This window comes from Myxocyprinus asiaticus, chromosome 11, assembly GCF_019703515.2.
Source record: "Myxocyprinus asiaticus isolate MX2 ecotype Aquarium Trade chromosome 11, UBuf_Myxa_2, whole genome shotgun sequence".
Lineage (NCBI taxonomy): Eukaryota > Metazoa > Chordata > Actinopteri > Cypriniformes > Catostomidae > Myxocyprinus > Myxocyprinus asiaticus.
The window spans coordinates 21,449,056-21,465,355 of record NC_059354.1 but is presented as its reverse complement, the minus strand read 5'-3'; the positions used below and the strand labels follow the sequence as shown (position 1 = coordinate 21,465,355).

Genomic DNA, 16,300 nt, shown 5'->3' with positions numbered 1-16,300 from the left:
CAACCTCTTGGGAAAGTTTACATAGTGGTCATTCCTGTCATAATGTTCTTTATTTTCAAGATGGTTAAACCAAACACAACAAAGTCACTTTCATGCAAGGTCTGTTGCCACTGCTCTGAGATGTGCAACAGTGTTTGTCTTCAAATACTTCAACTTTTTGGAATTTATTGGTTTGGGGGCATTTTATTCTTTTAGATGGAGACTTATATCTCTGTCTGATGACCAAAGCTAATGCCACACTCCGTGCCATTCCATGCAAGTAGAACACCACCTTTAAAGAAAACATGATAATTACGAGCTATAAAAACTTTTCCAGGTAAGTGCTCTCTTTGGCTTGATAAAATTTCAAACAAACATTTGCAAACTGCTTACATTGTAAATAGTTATTTAGGAGATTAATGAGAGTGGTGAGTCACAGCCTAGTAACTTGTGTAAGGATGCTTCTTAATGCCATCCTAACGTAAGTCTGCTACATGAGAAAAAAATACATTAAATACCAATGTGGCTGATAAACATAATCCAAACAGACAGGCACACATTGAATTTCCTCCTTAAGGGTTAAAAGTAAAAGGGCTCTCAGAGACTCTTTTCTCACATATATACTGTATATACAACTTGCAAGCAGATTTATTCCAGTGAATTTCCTTCTTTTTGTATTTTTACAGGTATTAGGCATAGCCAGCATAGCTCTCGGTATCATTGGATGGTGGCTGATATCAAAGATAACAAGTGTTGGGATTCATTGTGAAAGTATCAGTGGAGATCTATGAAGGACTGCTGCTTCATGCTCTGTAAAAAGGAGCCTTACTATAAGAGAGTATGAGAACATCCTTGCTAAGGAAACAAATAAACACTTGGTTGAAAATTGAGAAGAAATTGACAAAAAGCGAGCAGAAAGGATGTGTACACAGCACATCCAAGAAATTAAACTATATGAGCTTAATAAGGACAGAGGATCAAAGGAGGATATTGAGAATTCTTGGGCTACAATATCTAAGTCACATTTCTATTCTATTCTTTCTATTTGCTTGATTCCAGCACTAAAGCAATTAATTGAATCAAAACCTTTGTAATACCTATTTTTATTATGATATTAATTTATACTTGTTAATACATTCCTATATTAAGTTCTCATCTAGACCATCCTCTTTATAATTCAAGATTAAATTGTCAGTATGTGTTGTTCATTTGATAAATACATTTTCAGCTCCACTAAAGAAATTCTACTACTGTAATTTGTTTAATAAGGCAAGCACTTTCTGTTCTTAAAGTGGAATAACATTTTATTTTTAATTTTTTTTTATTTTTCCCCTTTTTCTCCCAATTTGGAATGCCTAATTCCCAATGTGCTTTTTAAGTCCTCGTGGACACGAAGTGATTCGCCTCAGTCCGGGTGGCAGAGGACGAATCCCAGCTGCCTCCGCGTCTGAGACCATCAACCCGCGCATCTTATCACGTGGCTTTTTGAGCGCATTGCCATGGAGACACCGCGGCAACCACGCTCAACTCACCACACGCCCCACTGAGAACGAACCACATTATAGCGACAACGAGGAGGTTACCTATGTGACTCTACCCTCCCTAGCAAACGGGCCAATTTGGATGCTTAGGAGACCTGGCTGGAGTCACTCAGCACGCCCTAGGATTCGAACTAGTGAACTCCAAGGGTGGTAGCCAGCGTCTTTTACCACTGAGCTACCCAGGCCGGGAATAACATTTCTGAATCTTTTTATTGCATTTATTTTGCTTGTTATAAATATGGCATCACTGCACTCAAAAACAAATAATGGGATCAATGCGTTACAGCATCCATTTTACTATAGCCTACACATTATTAATACAGTTAATTACTATAACAGTCTGTATTTACCAATGGTTCTTCTAAATAATTTTATACTATATTAAGAATGAACTACCAGTCAAAAGTTTGGACACACCTAATCATTCTTTATAATTACTGTTTTCCATTGTTTTACAATAATAGCGAAGCGATCAAAACTAAATAACACAGATGAAAGCAGTATAAAATACATAAAAAAAATAAAACAAAATTACAAACTGAATAAAAGGCGGTCAGACATTTCAAACCAACAGCGACACTGTAATTATGTTTGATAGAATGTGATTGGCGGGGCGCTTGACATATTTTGTTGTTAATCTGGAGTTGACAAGGAGAATGTAATAGTAATGTTTTGTGACAGACTCTCGTTTTGTTTAAACAATAATAATAAAAGCAAGCAGAGTACAATTTCTGAACTTTTTTGTTCACATAAATCCTACATATTTGAGGAACTGCTAGATGAAGACGCGCATCACAGACTTGGCTCTAATGAACATTTCACAAAGACTTTGGAATAAACAGAGCGAGTACTGAATGAATTTGACATGTCAGGGACCAGGAGGTTGAACTTTTAACTGCAAGGTAGGCATTGGCTTCTTACTTGAATCAGAAATGTAAGACTATTGCTTTGTTAGTAATGTAATCATTATTGTGCTGGCAGGAATTGACAGATCTTGTGCATACAAAAGATTGTGCAAATTAACTGTCAATTTAAGAGGTTTAAATGCAAGTTTGTCATAAAATAATTTAAATTAAGACTAAATTTAAATACTTAATGTTAAATTAAAACATTTGAATTAAGAAAGCATAATGTAAACAAATACCTGCTGGGGTTCAAATACGAGTAATGATTACAATTTTTTTCTTCTTCTGCATACCATGGATCAGAATCCTGTGGGTGCCCTTGGATGAAAGTATGGAAATTATGTGGTGATAAAACATTTAAACAGATCACTGTTTAAATGTTTTAACACCACTACTTTATATATTATTTACACTTTTATATATTATTCTCTTCATCAAAGTTGATCAAATTAGCCTATTAGAGCCACCAACTGAAAGAGGGTTCCATTACAAGGAGCACTGGCATGTCAGTATACAATCATTTATCCATCTATAAAGAATGCCTGTTTTGGACAAAAGCAGTAATTTGTCAAGCAGTTTGTGCAGTGTTTCAATGGGTGTTTTAGAGGGAAGGCCAAATGGGAAAACTCCAGGATACTCAAAAGGTTTTTTAAGATCACAAACAATATACAGTTAGTAAAGTTTGTCCAAACTTTTGACTGTTAGTGTATTATGTAAATTATTCATTTCTTAATTATGTATTTACAATGTTACATGAATACTATAATGTATGACCCAAAACATCTATTCAGTTTGACAGAACATCTCACAAACAATTTTGCAATTTTAATAAAGGATAGTCCACCCAAAAAATAAAATTCAGTCATTATTTACTACCCTCATATCACTCCAAACCCATGTCTTTATTCATGATTGTGCACATTTAAACATGGCACCTCAAGACATGTTTAACCAGGTTTTTTGTCAATGAGGTCAAACATCATTGGTACACAAGCGTCTAATGACCGATCATGACAAAATATATCATGACAAAACATATGAATCCTTTGAACTAGATGCAAGCATTAATGAGATATGAGAGTTACAATAGAGGAGAAGATTTTCAGCTAATTGCGTCTTAAATTTCAGTCTCACACAAAGCTATGGAATGGCTTCAGAAGAGTTGAACCACTTTTAGTGTGCTTTTTGGAGCTTGACAGCCCTGTAAACCAGCCTCGTGCAAAATATACTTTTTTGTGTTCTATTCCAAATGTATGAAAGTCATACATTTGGAATGACATGTGGGTGAAGAAATTATGACAGAATGTAAATTTATTAGTGAACTATTCCTTTAACACCTCTCATATAAACCAAGCAAGATGCTCATCAGATTAACTATTTGTATTTAAGCCAGATAATTCATTTCTTGAAATATTTAAACACTCTTTTGCTATATTAAAAGATCAGCAAGTAAAGCAACAAATTTAAATGAATAGAAACGTCTGTGCCCAGGTTCTACATGACTGATACATCCACACGCCTCTCCAGAACAGGAATAATTGGGGAGAATGGGAGTGGTGAGTCACAGCCAAGTAACTGCCGTGTGGATGAGTCCCAATCCCAGCCAAACTCCAGCCTGCTGCACACACATGGATACTGTCTGTCTGCCCAGCAAGCCCAGTCTACTGCCCTCTTCACTGCCTCCCAGTGCACTGGCCTGAATGGAACAGAGCACAAACTAATGCATATACAAAAAGAGCAGTTAACACTGCTGCATGAGAACATGTGTGCTCTGTGCTCTTACCTGCTCCCCTGGGACTCTTTCAGCTTGAACAGAGACAGGAGCAGCTCTCCCTCTGCCAGCTTCTTCACCCGAATCAGCTGCAGCACCAACAGAGTGGCCACCAGTCTCAGAATGTCCACATGAGCCTTCACACCTGACAGACAAAATGCCTCATTGAGGAACTGTTTCTGACAGACAAAAGCATGTTTGAAAAAATGAAGCAGAAACAACAGATGATATTACATTAGATTAGATCAGGGGTTCTCAACGGGGGCAGTACCAGGGGGCGCTGAGATAAAATTAGTAGACAGGGGGGCGTTAGGTTACAAATGGGGGGCGTTTATCAGTCATAATAATAAAATCTATCGTCAAGTTCCTCTTTGCATTAATACATTTATCTAGACTTGGAGTATATCTGTTGGTTCTCAATTATACAGGTTGGTACGCATTTGTACCACGGTTTATCTGGTTTAGCAGCGTCAAATACACAGTCAGAAGCACAACCTCGGCTAATGCACCTGCATGGCTCTGTAGATGGAACTGCTCAATTGACAGAGCAGCACGAGTGCAAAGCTCTTAAAGCTTGAACTCTTAAACTCACAGCTTTGTGAGAATCCGTGAGAAGCTAGGCGTGAGAAGCGGAAACTATTTGAATTCGGCATAGAATTCTACATCACCACCCTTGAATTTACTTAAGTAACACTAACTGTACTTTAGGCAGAAACAGATTTATAATAAATATGATCATATCACTACTTCAGCTCTATTAAATTTGTCATGTAGGCTACATTAAGGGAGTGAGGGAATATAATAATGAGGTTTAAATGGCAACAAAGTGCAATGGTATATAAATACAGACAACAGCTGCTTTTCCACCATTGGGCCAAATGGTAACTGTTGCTGAATCGTGCCATTCTGTACCAACCTGGGCTCATTGGCATGGTTACAGTTTCTTTTTTTCACTGTGGTGCTGCGAAATCAGGGTTAGAATGGACTGACTGATCAAGTGACCAATCATGTCGCTACGTCACTAAAGCCATTTCACCAACATGGTTCTCTGTCCTGAGTACAGCTGTGAATTTCAGAGCCATCGCTGTGCTCAGAACCATTCGGCCCGATAGTGGAAAAGCAGGTAATGATGAGGTAGATGAATTGTGAATGTTAAGTAGTACAGTAAAATGTAAGGTACAAATAAAAGAAGGTGCAATACTATGCTATGCTAACTGTATATTACACAACAGTTTGTCCTCCATTCAAAATTTTAACCATTTTCTACCATTTCAACCCATCTCACATACATGTAACTACCAGCAACAGGCATGTTAAAAAATTTATTTTTACCCAAGGAACAGATGCCTTTCTCCTTAAGGAAGACATTGGCAAAAAAGTCTACATCCAGGCTGAGGAAACTACTCAGCCTCCCAGTGCATTCCCAGTATCCATCCTAGTATCCAAAGAGAATGCATTAAAATTCATATTACGTTATATAAGTTATATTCTGTTTAATGTTTAGTGCATTAATGATGTGTATACCTCATGTTGAAGCTCAAACAGCTCATCCCAGGCCACTGTGTCAGGTGGTCTTCGTGGTGCACATGCCAAGTTAAGTGCTGTTATTTTGTTTGGTTCATTTTGAACACTTAACCAACTAAAGGTACTGTTTTTTGCTGAATGAGAAATGAGACATAGGATGAACAGGTGTTTTAATCCATTTGAACATTGATCACAAAGGGAACCGCATCAAAGTGAATCAACTTACCAAGTGCAAAAAAACTTTGTTGCTGCTGTTGTTGTAGTTCACGCATTTGTTGCTGTTGTTGTGGTATTATGGGTGTACTGAAAACTTGGAGACGAGGAGGGGATAGCATGGAGGCAGAGGGAGGCCTGACACTCATGGAGCAAGTTAAGGGCATCATGGCGCCAGGGGGATGAGCAGGAGAAGGAGCTTTGTGCTTGATGGCAGGGGGAGGCATTGGAACACTTTTAGCAGCATGAGAGGCAAAAAACTCAAAGCCTCTTTGTTGTTGCTTAACAGATGCTCCAAACTTAAATGAAGGCCTAAATTGAGGGTCTGAGAAACCACAGTCCTTTTCAGGCTCAGCTATGTTCAGGAGGGCACCAGAAGGATTACCATTTGTGAAAGAGGGCAACTCAGGTATTTTGGGTTTAGCAGCCCAAGAGAAAAAGGAGGCAGGAGGAGGAGGCATGGAGGCAGGGGGTGAGGGAGGCCTGCCACTCATGGACCAAACTATAGGCATTATAGCACTAGAGGGAGGAGCAGGAGGAGGAGCTTGGTCCTTGATGGCCGAGTGAGGCATTGGAACAGTACCGCCAGCTTGATTTGAGGCAGACATCCCAAAGAGTTGTTGCTGTTGCTGAGGAGAGGCAAAATACGCAAAGCCTCCTTGTTGTTGTTGTACAGATGCTCCAAACTTAACTGAAGGCCTAAATTGAGGGGCTGAGGAACCACAGTTCTTTTCAGGCTCAGCTGCATTCTGGAGGGCATCATGCGTTCTAGGACTGCCATATGCGAAAGAGGTCAACTCAGGTATTATGGGTTTAACAGGATAAGAGAAATAGGAGGCAGGAGCAGAAGAAGGCATGCAGGCAGGGGGTGAGGGAGGCCTGTCACTCCTGGAGCAAGGTAAAGACATCATGGCACCAGTGGCAAGAGCAGGAGGAGGAGCTTGGTGCTTGATGGCAGGGGGAGGCATTGGAACAGAACTGCCAACTTGAGTAGAGGCAGAAATCCCAAAGCCTTGTTGTTGATGCTGAACAGATGCTCCAAACATAAACGAAGACCTCAAATTAGAGACTGAGGACCCACAGAACTGTTCAGGCTCAACTGACTTTTGGAGGGCATCAGTAGGACTACCATATTGACCATAAGAGGGCAACCCAGGTATTATGGGTTTAACAGGCAATGATAAAAAGGGGGCTGGAGGAGGGGGAAGCATGGAGGCAAGGGGGGAGGGAGGCTTAACACTTTTGAGGGAAGGTTCCAGCATCATGTCATCACAGAGGTGTAAAAAAGGTTTGTAAGTCGTGGAGAGAGGCTTAGGTTTAGGTCTCCAGTTCTCAGGTGGGGAACCAGCAATGATAACAGGAGGGGAAGGAGGCACTGAGGTGTCAGGCTTGGTGGCAGGTGGAGGCACTGGAACGCTTTCATGCTCATAACGAGAGGAAAGAATGGCAGTCGTGGTGCAAGGTATTTGCATCTTGGCACCAAGGGGAGGAGCAGAAGGGCTGTAGGCAGTTATGGAGAGATCCATAGGGAAGGGAACTGAGCTATAGTACTCAGAAGGGGAACCAGCAACCAGTTTGGTGGAAAGGTTAGGGTGATGCACTGAATCACATCTTTGAGCCCTTAAAGAGGGATATGCGGCATTCATGGTGTGAAGACCATCTATCTTGCTCTGTTTAAATTTGTGAATGTTGAAGACAGGGGAAGGAGGAGATGGAAGGATTTCCTCAAAGATATTATTGTAACACTGTCCGTAAACAACATCAGAGGAGAAACCAGTGTGGGTTTTTGATGATTTTAGCTCAGTTTTAGATTTAAAATAAGAACTCATAGATCCCTCATAGTCTGACAGAGACAAATAACCTTCACCATCTCCATCCAAGATGTCATCGAAAAAATCATAAGGAGCATCTTCATAATCACAGGAGGTGCCACTGATGATTTCCACTAATTTTAGCTGCAAGTCAAAATGTTTTAATTGTGGTGAAAACTTTCCTTCTCTGATTGCTACATTTACATTCCATGTCATTTATTTGATCACATTTGAGCCCTGTTCACACTGAGAGCCATTTTATTGCTGGAGGTCGACAGGTTACTGTACTGTTGTTAGGTAGTGGAGTTTCCTGCCACTGGACGCCCTAACATTGTTGGTGGGCTGGGAAACTGACTATAGCTTTTGCAAATCTGATCAAAAATTAGATATATTGCTGGCATAAATAAGCTGCAATAATAAAATGCAATAAAATCTAGAGGGAAAAGTGTTTGTATACAAACAGTGCATATAATGTCTATTCATCATATCATGAGCAAGACGAACGACTATCAATGCATTTATTGTTATACCCCACTATCACCAACTCTCACTGAGAATACAGTCAGCTATGTCGTTATCAGTGTGAATGGAGCTTTAGGAATGTTTTCTTCTACTAGACCCTTATGTTTTTGACAATACCTCCTCTTCGTTATCACCAGCAGTCTGCTTCTCCTCAGTCCAGCCCATATATGACAGAATATCCACATCCTCCTCAGCAATCAGTTTAGGAATATCTGTGAATCCAGTGTCAAGCTGATTCTGGTCCTACACAGAGCAAATGAGATCTCTGAAGTTATTCAAATTAACTTTCATATATCACACATTAGTAGTGGCCGAACAATATATCGACAAGGCTGATAAATCGACTGATGTTTGGTAATTTCCAATTATTGGCATTGGTCGATAAATGTACGTTTTTAACCATGTACTTTAAAAAATAAATCCAGTTTGGATGATTTGTGTCGCAAGCCAGACTTGAAGACACTTGAACGTGATGGTGTTTTCTGATTGCGACCAAAACACAGTTTGTTTAGTTTTTAAGTGCTGTTCAGGGGCGATGTAACCGCAGCAAGTCTCAATTAACCAGTCGACAGTTATAATATAAATAAAAAAAATAAAAAATACAAACTATATACAGCTATGATTATATATACAGTAGCTGTAGCGGTCAACAACTACACATGAGCTGCAAATGTTGCATTTGTGAGAACAACAATACGCCTCCTCATGATTTACAATATGCCTCATATAGATTTGCAGAATTTGTAGAACTGTGAAACTGGATGTTTAATTTTATGCTGTTTTAGCATCAATGACTGATCACACAATCCTTCATTCAGCAGTATTTTTACCCTCTCTTCAATGGCGACAAAGCTTGTAAACTGGGACAAGATGGAGAACTCTTTACTGAGCTCAGTGATGTAGGACTTCAGCTCAGCTTTCTTCCCCTGATAAAGAGATTAAAAAAGCAAGTCAGGTTTTTGGTAATTAAATGCAGCCGCCTTCCAGTTTATTGATTTTCCATGAATTTCCTGAACAAACACTGTACCTCATGTTCAGCTTCACTGTTGCCAAGAATGCCATCTTCATAATCTCTGATGATCGCTCTAGCCGTTAATTTGTGGAGGAACTACACATGAACACACACACACACACAACTCCTCAAAAGTCTGATAAACCCTTGATGATGTTTCAGGTTATATGAAGTATTTAAGATGCTAACACTCACAGTTCCCTTTGTCTTTTGTAATTCTGTGGTGGACACCATTGTTTTGATCTCCTGTCCACTCAGATCTCCAAACAGTGTGGCCTGAAGAGGAGCATATCACACCATTCAAAACAATAAATACAGAACAACTAGAGCTGGAAGATAAAGCTATAAACATTGTCATTATTTTTCAGCCTTCTGATGATATTCAATACTTTTTTTATATATATATATATATATGTATTTTGCTCTGAAATGGCTTAAAAGGGTGATTTTTTTTTTTTCAATAAGAGGAACCATCATTTCTACCAAACAGACATATAGATTAGCCAAATAGATTTTTTAAAAATTTTTTTATTTAGGAACTTAAACAAGAAAAATGTGGTCTTTGTCACTAAAAGAATACAAGGAATAATATTTAGTCATTTTCATTTATATGCACCAGCACAACAATACACAGTAATAAACAGCATAGATTTTTATACAACCACATTTTTACTAAAACATATTAATTTATCAAAACTTACATGCAGAAACTTCGATTAACTTTTTAACTGGTCTAATGACAGAGTGTTTATGAAACATAATGGGCAAATAAAAAGCGCATAATGTTTTCTTTCATTATTAAACTAATGAAAAGCTAAATTTTTGCAATATATACTTTTGTAATTTACAACACCAACAAAATCATCATGAACATATTGTGAATATTCAATATATATAAGGCCTAACAACTTCAATAAGCAACAATTCATTTGCTACACCATCAGATCAGTTAGTACAGCAGGTTTACCTGAGTGCAATGTGGCACAAAGCCATAAACCATTGTATGACAGTCACTGAATAGAGCGTGCAGCTGTGAAGGAGCTTGAACAGGAGGGGGCGCAGTAGGATTAAACTGCTGCCATTTCACTGCCACTGATCTGCAGCCTGGAGACTCCATACGCTGAACCTGAGCACGCACCTGAAATTACCAAATACATTTGTAAAACCCTGTGAGACCCATGTTGTAAGGTTAAAATAATGATTTCCACTTTTTAAATGAGAACCAAGGATACAATGAGGAGTAAGATTCACCTTCTCTGTCCAAGTGTGTTTCATCTTTGTGTCAAAAAATTCATATGTTCCACCACCTGCTTGAGCCAAAGCTCTGAGCATATGACGATTAGCTGTCAAACTGGAACAAACACATATACTTTAGGTTCACTGCACCAGATAGAAACATTTTTCAAGACCCTTTTCCACCGAGTGGGTGCCTGTGGCAGTGCTGTGCCAAATTTGGAACAGTTCTGTGATCAGAAACCTTTGATGCAGCCCACATTCAATTGAAGGCCACTGAATTCCTGTGCATGTTGCATTGCACACTGGCTTCAGGAACTTATAATAATTTTTTTAAGCAATAAAGTACAAGAGGCCATGCTATATAGTGAATTAAAAGGATAGTACACCCAAAACCCAGATGTGTATGACTTACTTTCTTCTGCAGAACACAAATGAAGATTTTTAGAAGAATATCTCAGCACTGTTGGTTCATTTTATGCAAGTGAATGGTGAACAGAACTCAGAAGGTCCAAAAAGGGCATAAAGGCAGCATAAAAGTAATCTTTATGACTCCGGTGGTTAAATCCATATCTTCTGAAGCGATATGATAGGTGTGGGTGAGAAACAAATCAATATTTAAGTCCTTTTTTACAATCAATCTCCACCTTTGACCAGCCCTAACCAGTAGGCTGATTGTGAAAGTGTCTTCCAGCCCAGAATGTGGAAGTGAAAGTGATTTTCAGTAAAAAAAGACTTAAATATTTATCTGTTTCTCACCCACACCTATCATATCACTTTAGAAGATATGGTTTTAATCAGTGGAGTCTTAAAGATTACTTTTATACTCTCTTTATCTCCCTTTTGGACCTTTAAATTTCTGGTCACCACTCACTTGCATTGCGAGGACCAACAGAGCTGAAATATTCTTTTAAAAATTTTCATTTGTGTTTTGCAGAAGAACGAACGTCACACACATCTGGGATGGCATGAAGGTGAGTAAATGAAGGAAGAATTTTTATTTTTGGGTGAACTATCCCTTTAAGGGGTTGCTTATAATGCCCTTTAGCTGTGACTATATTCACAATACTGCACAGCCTCGAGTGCCATATTGCTTTTATAAAACGGTTACCACAAAATAAAAATATTAAGGACACAAATGTTCTTTTTTTTTTTTTTTTTTAGCTGAACCATTAATTTTCATCCTTCCATTAGAAGATATAGTCCCAGACAATAAAAAGTAATGCAAAGTCGCTTATGCAAGAAGAATAGCTATAGGTGCTGTTCAGTGATACAAATATTAGCTTATTGGAGGTCATAGCTTATTGTGAATAAAGCACGTCCATTTCCCAATTAACATACAGGACCGGAGCTATCAGTTTGTGTGAACTGATTGCAGTGAATTTTATTTGTTATATATTTGTAAAGGGGTTACAAGGGAAAGGAGGAGGCGAGAACCGGCTTGAAGAGGTAACTCATAATTTAATAGTGAATTTAAAGCAAAAGCCAAATAACAACCAAACATGCAGGACAGCTGCCTGGAGTTCTTTCTCTCTGTCGAACTGCCATCTCTGGTCGCCTTTATTCCTCGCTCGCCTCATCAGGCTGATTGGGGTCCAGGCGTGCTTCATTCAGGCCCCGCCCTCCTCCTCACTACAATATTTAAATCACTTCTGGCCATTACATCAAAGCCTGTGATGGCATTAAGAAGCTGAATCAAATTACTTTGAATGCTAAAATATGTTCTCAAACGTCATAAGAGGACTGCACTGTGGCATGCTTATCTGTAGGCAGGTAATGTAGTAACAGTCAATTATGTCATTGTTCGGCTCCAAAAATAGTGAAAACATGGCCCTCTGAGAGAGGTTCATAGCACCCATCCTCCGCAACCAATCCCCCCTCTCCGTCATGCACCAGCCAAGCACTAGTTTACTTTAGTGGAAAAGGGATATTAGAGATTACATAGAGAGTTTCCTTCTGTTCTTATGTTCATAACTCTTTAAACCATCTGCATGTGAATGTGTTACAGTCTTTGAAGACAGACCTGAGGCCGCAGGTGAAGAGGCGTGTGTGGCAGGAGTTCTCGCGGATCAGCTGTAGGGTCACAGCCTGATTCTGAACATGTCCATCAGACAGCAGCAGGATATTCCTCACACCCTGTGATGGAGGCAGCAGACTCAGGCTACGGAGAGGCCTCCACAGCTCAGTGCTGCCGCCAGCACCACTAGAGAACTGCTCATAAAAGAGAGAAGAAATGCAATGATATCCAACGGAACTGAAAATTCAGAAAGTTTAATAGGGATAGTTCATGCTAAATGAAAATTCTGTCAACATTTACTCACCCTCAGGTTGTTTCAAACCCATATGACTTTCTTTCATCCGTCGAATATAAAACAAGATGATTGACAGCCTCAGTCGCCATTCATTTCATTGCATCTTTTTTCCATGTAAAGAAAGTGAATAGTGACTGAGGTTAACACTCTGCCTAACATCTCCTTTTGTAGTCCACGGAAGAAAAAGTCATACAGGTTTGGAACAACATCAATGTTGACCGAAGACAATAATGTTTGGGTCAAGTATCCCTATAACCACTTCACTCACCATAATGAATTGTCTGGCTGATTCAGATGCCTCATCTAAGGGCACTGGTGCAGGAAAAGCTTCCTTGTAATCTATTAAAACAGACACATTTAGAGATTACAATTAGTTTAATATCTAAGAGTGTTAACTATTATTTAATTAAAGTACAGCCATTTGGTTCTTCACTGATAATGCTTCACTATGAAATCACAGATTAATAGGAATATGAAATGATGATCTTATCAAAATATGATAAATGATGATATAACTTTTATATAAATAGTAGATTGTTTCAGTGAGAACTAACCAGTGCCAAAAGAGATGATGTTAATTTTTAGTGAGCGTTCGAGAGAGTTGAGGACTTGAAGGGCAATCCTGCGAGCATTCATGATGGCGTCTCCCCGCATAGACTCAGATGAGTCCAGCAGAATGACCACATCACTCACACTGGACGAATCTCCAGAGCTGGACACCCCGCTTGATTTAAAGTCTGGATAAAACACCAACATGCAGGCCTGCAGGAACAGTGAGTTCACAGGAACAGTGTCAAGAGTGAATCTGTTTGTGTATTAGAGATGATGATTGAACATATATTTATTTCTTTACCTGACTATCTTTCTCTGGATGATTCTCCACCCACATCCTGGGCATGTGAATCTTAGAGAGACTGAAGGACACCTGGAGCCCTTCAGATCCAAGAGTCTGTCCGGGTAAAGTACTGACCACTGCCTTACAGTCTGTCATCTGAGTGGGGAAAAAATACTATTACTGTTAATACAATTCTTAACCAAACATGTTTTAATATTTTTCACAGAGCAGCAGAACACTTGAGTATTTAGTGATAAACTCCACAAAACTAAAATAAACCTTGGATTTGATGCGGTGTGAAGACCTTAAGTCGATTATCTCATAAGGCATTTCAATGGACATACACAGAGAAAACTCCCTAAAGAAAGATAAAGAGAGAGAGAGAGAGAGAGAGAGAGAGAGAGAGAGAGAGCTATTTAAAGATATTGAAAATTTAGATTAAAGCAATTAATTCTAGAGTGATATGAGATTCTCACCCCTCTGATTGAAACTCTGTCACACAAACCTTCTCAACAGTTCCCTGAAATACAACACAACTTCATTCTTTTAAGCGATAATCATTATAACAGTACCTCACATAGTAGTTTATTTAAATTTTACCTACGACACAAGAGCAATCGTGTTGTACCTGAGTTCTCTGATTAAGGGCGTCGCTCTGTTGCCAGGGTGCAACGCTGCCAGGCAGTGAGAAGATTATAGATCCTGCTCTCACCACCAGCTCAGTGATGAAGGTCAACTTGATCAAAACTGTGGCTCCAGGAGGAAGGTTCCCCACACTGATAGTAAATACATCCTGTCTCACACAAACATATGAACTTAGACTGGATTTTAAAGAAAACGTTTTAACAAATATGTATACCGATTGACATCTTAAGCATGTCTGCTATATTTTTTTCAGATTAAATTTTTATTGGTTGCTTCTCAACATGACACATAACAAAGCAAAACATTCATATACAAAGTCAACCATAAAACCCCATTGTTTCCCTTCCCCCTCCCAAACCCCAAACCCACACCGACCCCCAACAAATCTCCCTGTGGCCAAAGTCCAAGTACACACACAGATATATATATATATATATATATATATATATATATATATATATATATATATATATACACACACACACACACACACACACACACATACATATAAAATAAATAAATAAAAATAATAATAATAATAATAGATATTTACTTATCAATGTAATGACTCCCCTGCTCTTACTTGAGCCAGCACTAAAGAAAACATGTCCACCCCATATCTTCCCAAATTGGGGAAAGATGCGTTTCTTGAAGAAACACAATATCATATTTCTTACGTTTAAGAAAATAAATAACCTTCCTTCTATTTATGTGGTGCCCCAACCCGTTGACATTCCACGTGGAGAGAGACAATCCACTCGTACTAACATCTGACATTTTGACATATTAGAAAAAAATGAATTGTGTGTCAAAACTAAAATTATAAAGACCACATTCCAACATTAGTGCAACAATCAACCCCAGAACTTTCCCCAGATCAAAACAAAGAGAAAAAACGTGCGCATTAACCCCGCGTACGACAGCGCCAACCGGCATCCATCCCTCTAAACTCAAACAGTCCATGTATGTCTACGAGAGTCCCTGGGACAACTTTGCCATCAGATTGCTCAAGTCTGGTGTTTCTATACAAAAATTTGTAAAACAGAATTACATAACAGAAGATAATCTAAAAAACAAACACTAAGCGGAATTTAAAAAAAAACAAAAGAAAAAACATGTAGATTCATCCACTTAATTGTCTCGAAAGTGTGCTCTTCCACAAAACCTCCTGCGCTAGCAGAACCAGCATAAAAAAACAAAAATGGGTTCAATTCAGTTCCTCGGGCAGTCAAACTCACTCCAACGTCCTGCAAGGAATATTCAACAAAACCAACTCCAACCAACAGGAGGCATAAGCACCCAAAACAAGCAGATTCATCCACAAGCTGTCCCGTAACTCACAGGTGCATCCTGGTCCATCAGGTAGGCTCCATGACCTTTCTCTATTGCTTGTTTGTACTCCTTACGAGCCTGCTCTTTCTCCTTTACCTGTGGTAGAAAATAAATAATGAAAGAAATTGATAATACAGCAAGTATAAAGGTAAAGATGGACAGCAAACGCAGCATTTGACAAATTCTGAATGCTAAGCACCTTTCCAATGATGTGCTTTCCATTGATAAAGGCTTCAAATCCACACACTGCTGCCGTCTCCTCCAGTGGAAAGACATACTTTGCTTCAATAGGAACAGCACTCTGATTTGTGTAAGTCTGAAAAATTATGACCTGGTGAAAGAGGAGAGAAAGACTCATGATGTGAATGTCATTTTCGGTGTAGTACCGGTACACTTTGCGCACCTGGATGCTGCTTCACGACGGAGCTGTTTGTTTCTTCTTTGTCTTTTTTATTTTCTATTGTTGTACACTCTGATTGTTTTATGCAGCTTCCAGGAGTAAAGGCACAATTTGTTTTTTATCATTCTGCTTGGAAACAAAGTTTCCAAAACTAAAACTGGGTAGATACAATGACCGCTTCTAAGGAAGAAGAAATCACTGGAGTTTGCCAGGTTGGTGGCACCAAATATCTGAAAGAGTTTTGTTTGAGGCACCTAGTAGAAAG

At 38.9% G+C, this 16,300-nt stretch overlaps 1 protein-coding gene across 25 annotated transcripts in view; it reads right to left on the bottom strand.

Moving 5' to 3' along the window:
* Positions 1 to 1,714: 1,714 nt before the first annotated feature.
* LOC127447859 (protein mono-ADP-ribosyltransferase PARP4-like) overlaps positions 1,715 to 16,300 on the bottom strand; it is a 63,142-nt gene continuing 48,556 nt past the window's right edge. For 15 of the 25 annotated variants that reach the window (XM_051709989.1, XM_051709980.1, XM_051709988.1 and 12 more), the window contains 20 exons: positions 15,835 to 15,966; positions 15,645 to 15,731; positions 14,287 to 14,451; positions 14,135 to 14,178; positions 13,938 to 14,016; positions 13,677 to 13,814; positions 13,378 to 13,585; positions 13,092 to 13,162; positions 12,535 to 12,722; positions 10,530 to 10,629; positions 10,246 to 10,416; positions 9,474 to 9,554; positions 9,294 to 9,374; positions 9,097 to 9,192; positions 8,384 to 8,509; positions 5,947 to 7,888; positions 5,721 to 5,854; positions 5,529 to 5,631; positions 4,209 to 4,341; positions 1,715 to 4,121 (listed from right to left, as the gene is read on the bottom strand). In XM_051709989.1, the coding sequence (XP_051565949.1) occupies positions 3,920 to 4,121; positions 4,209 to 4,341; positions 5,529 to 5,631; positions 5,721 to 5,854; positions 5,947 to 7,888; positions 8,384 to 8,509; positions 9,097 to 9,192; positions 9,294 to 9,374; positions 9,474 to 9,554; positions 10,246 to 10,416; positions 10,530 to 10,629; positions 12,535 to 12,722; positions 13,092 to 13,162; positions 13,378 to 13,585; positions 13,677 to 13,814; positions 13,938 to 14,016; positions 14,135 to 14,178; positions 14,287 to 14,451; positions 15,645 to 15,731; positions 15,835 to 15,966 (4,281 nt within the window). In that variant the 3' untranslated portion in view covers positions 1,715 to 3,919. The remainder of the gene's footprint in view (positions 4,122 to 4,208; positions 4,342 to 5,528; positions 5,632 to 5,720; positions 5,855 to 5,946; positions 7,889 to 8,383; positions 8,510 to 9,096; positions 9,193 to 9,293; positions 9,375 to 9,473; positions 9,555 to 10,245; positions 10,417 to 10,529; positions 10,630 to 12,534; positions 12,723 to 13,091; positions 13,163 to 13,377; positions 13,586 to 13,676; positions 13,815 to 13,937; positions 14,017 to 14,134; positions 14,179 to 14,286; positions 14,452 to 15,644; positions 15,732 to 15,834; positions 15,967 to 16,300) is intronic. The other 10 variants (XM_051709990.1, XM_051709991.1, XM_051709992.1 and 7 more) reach the window with 10 other exon arrangements.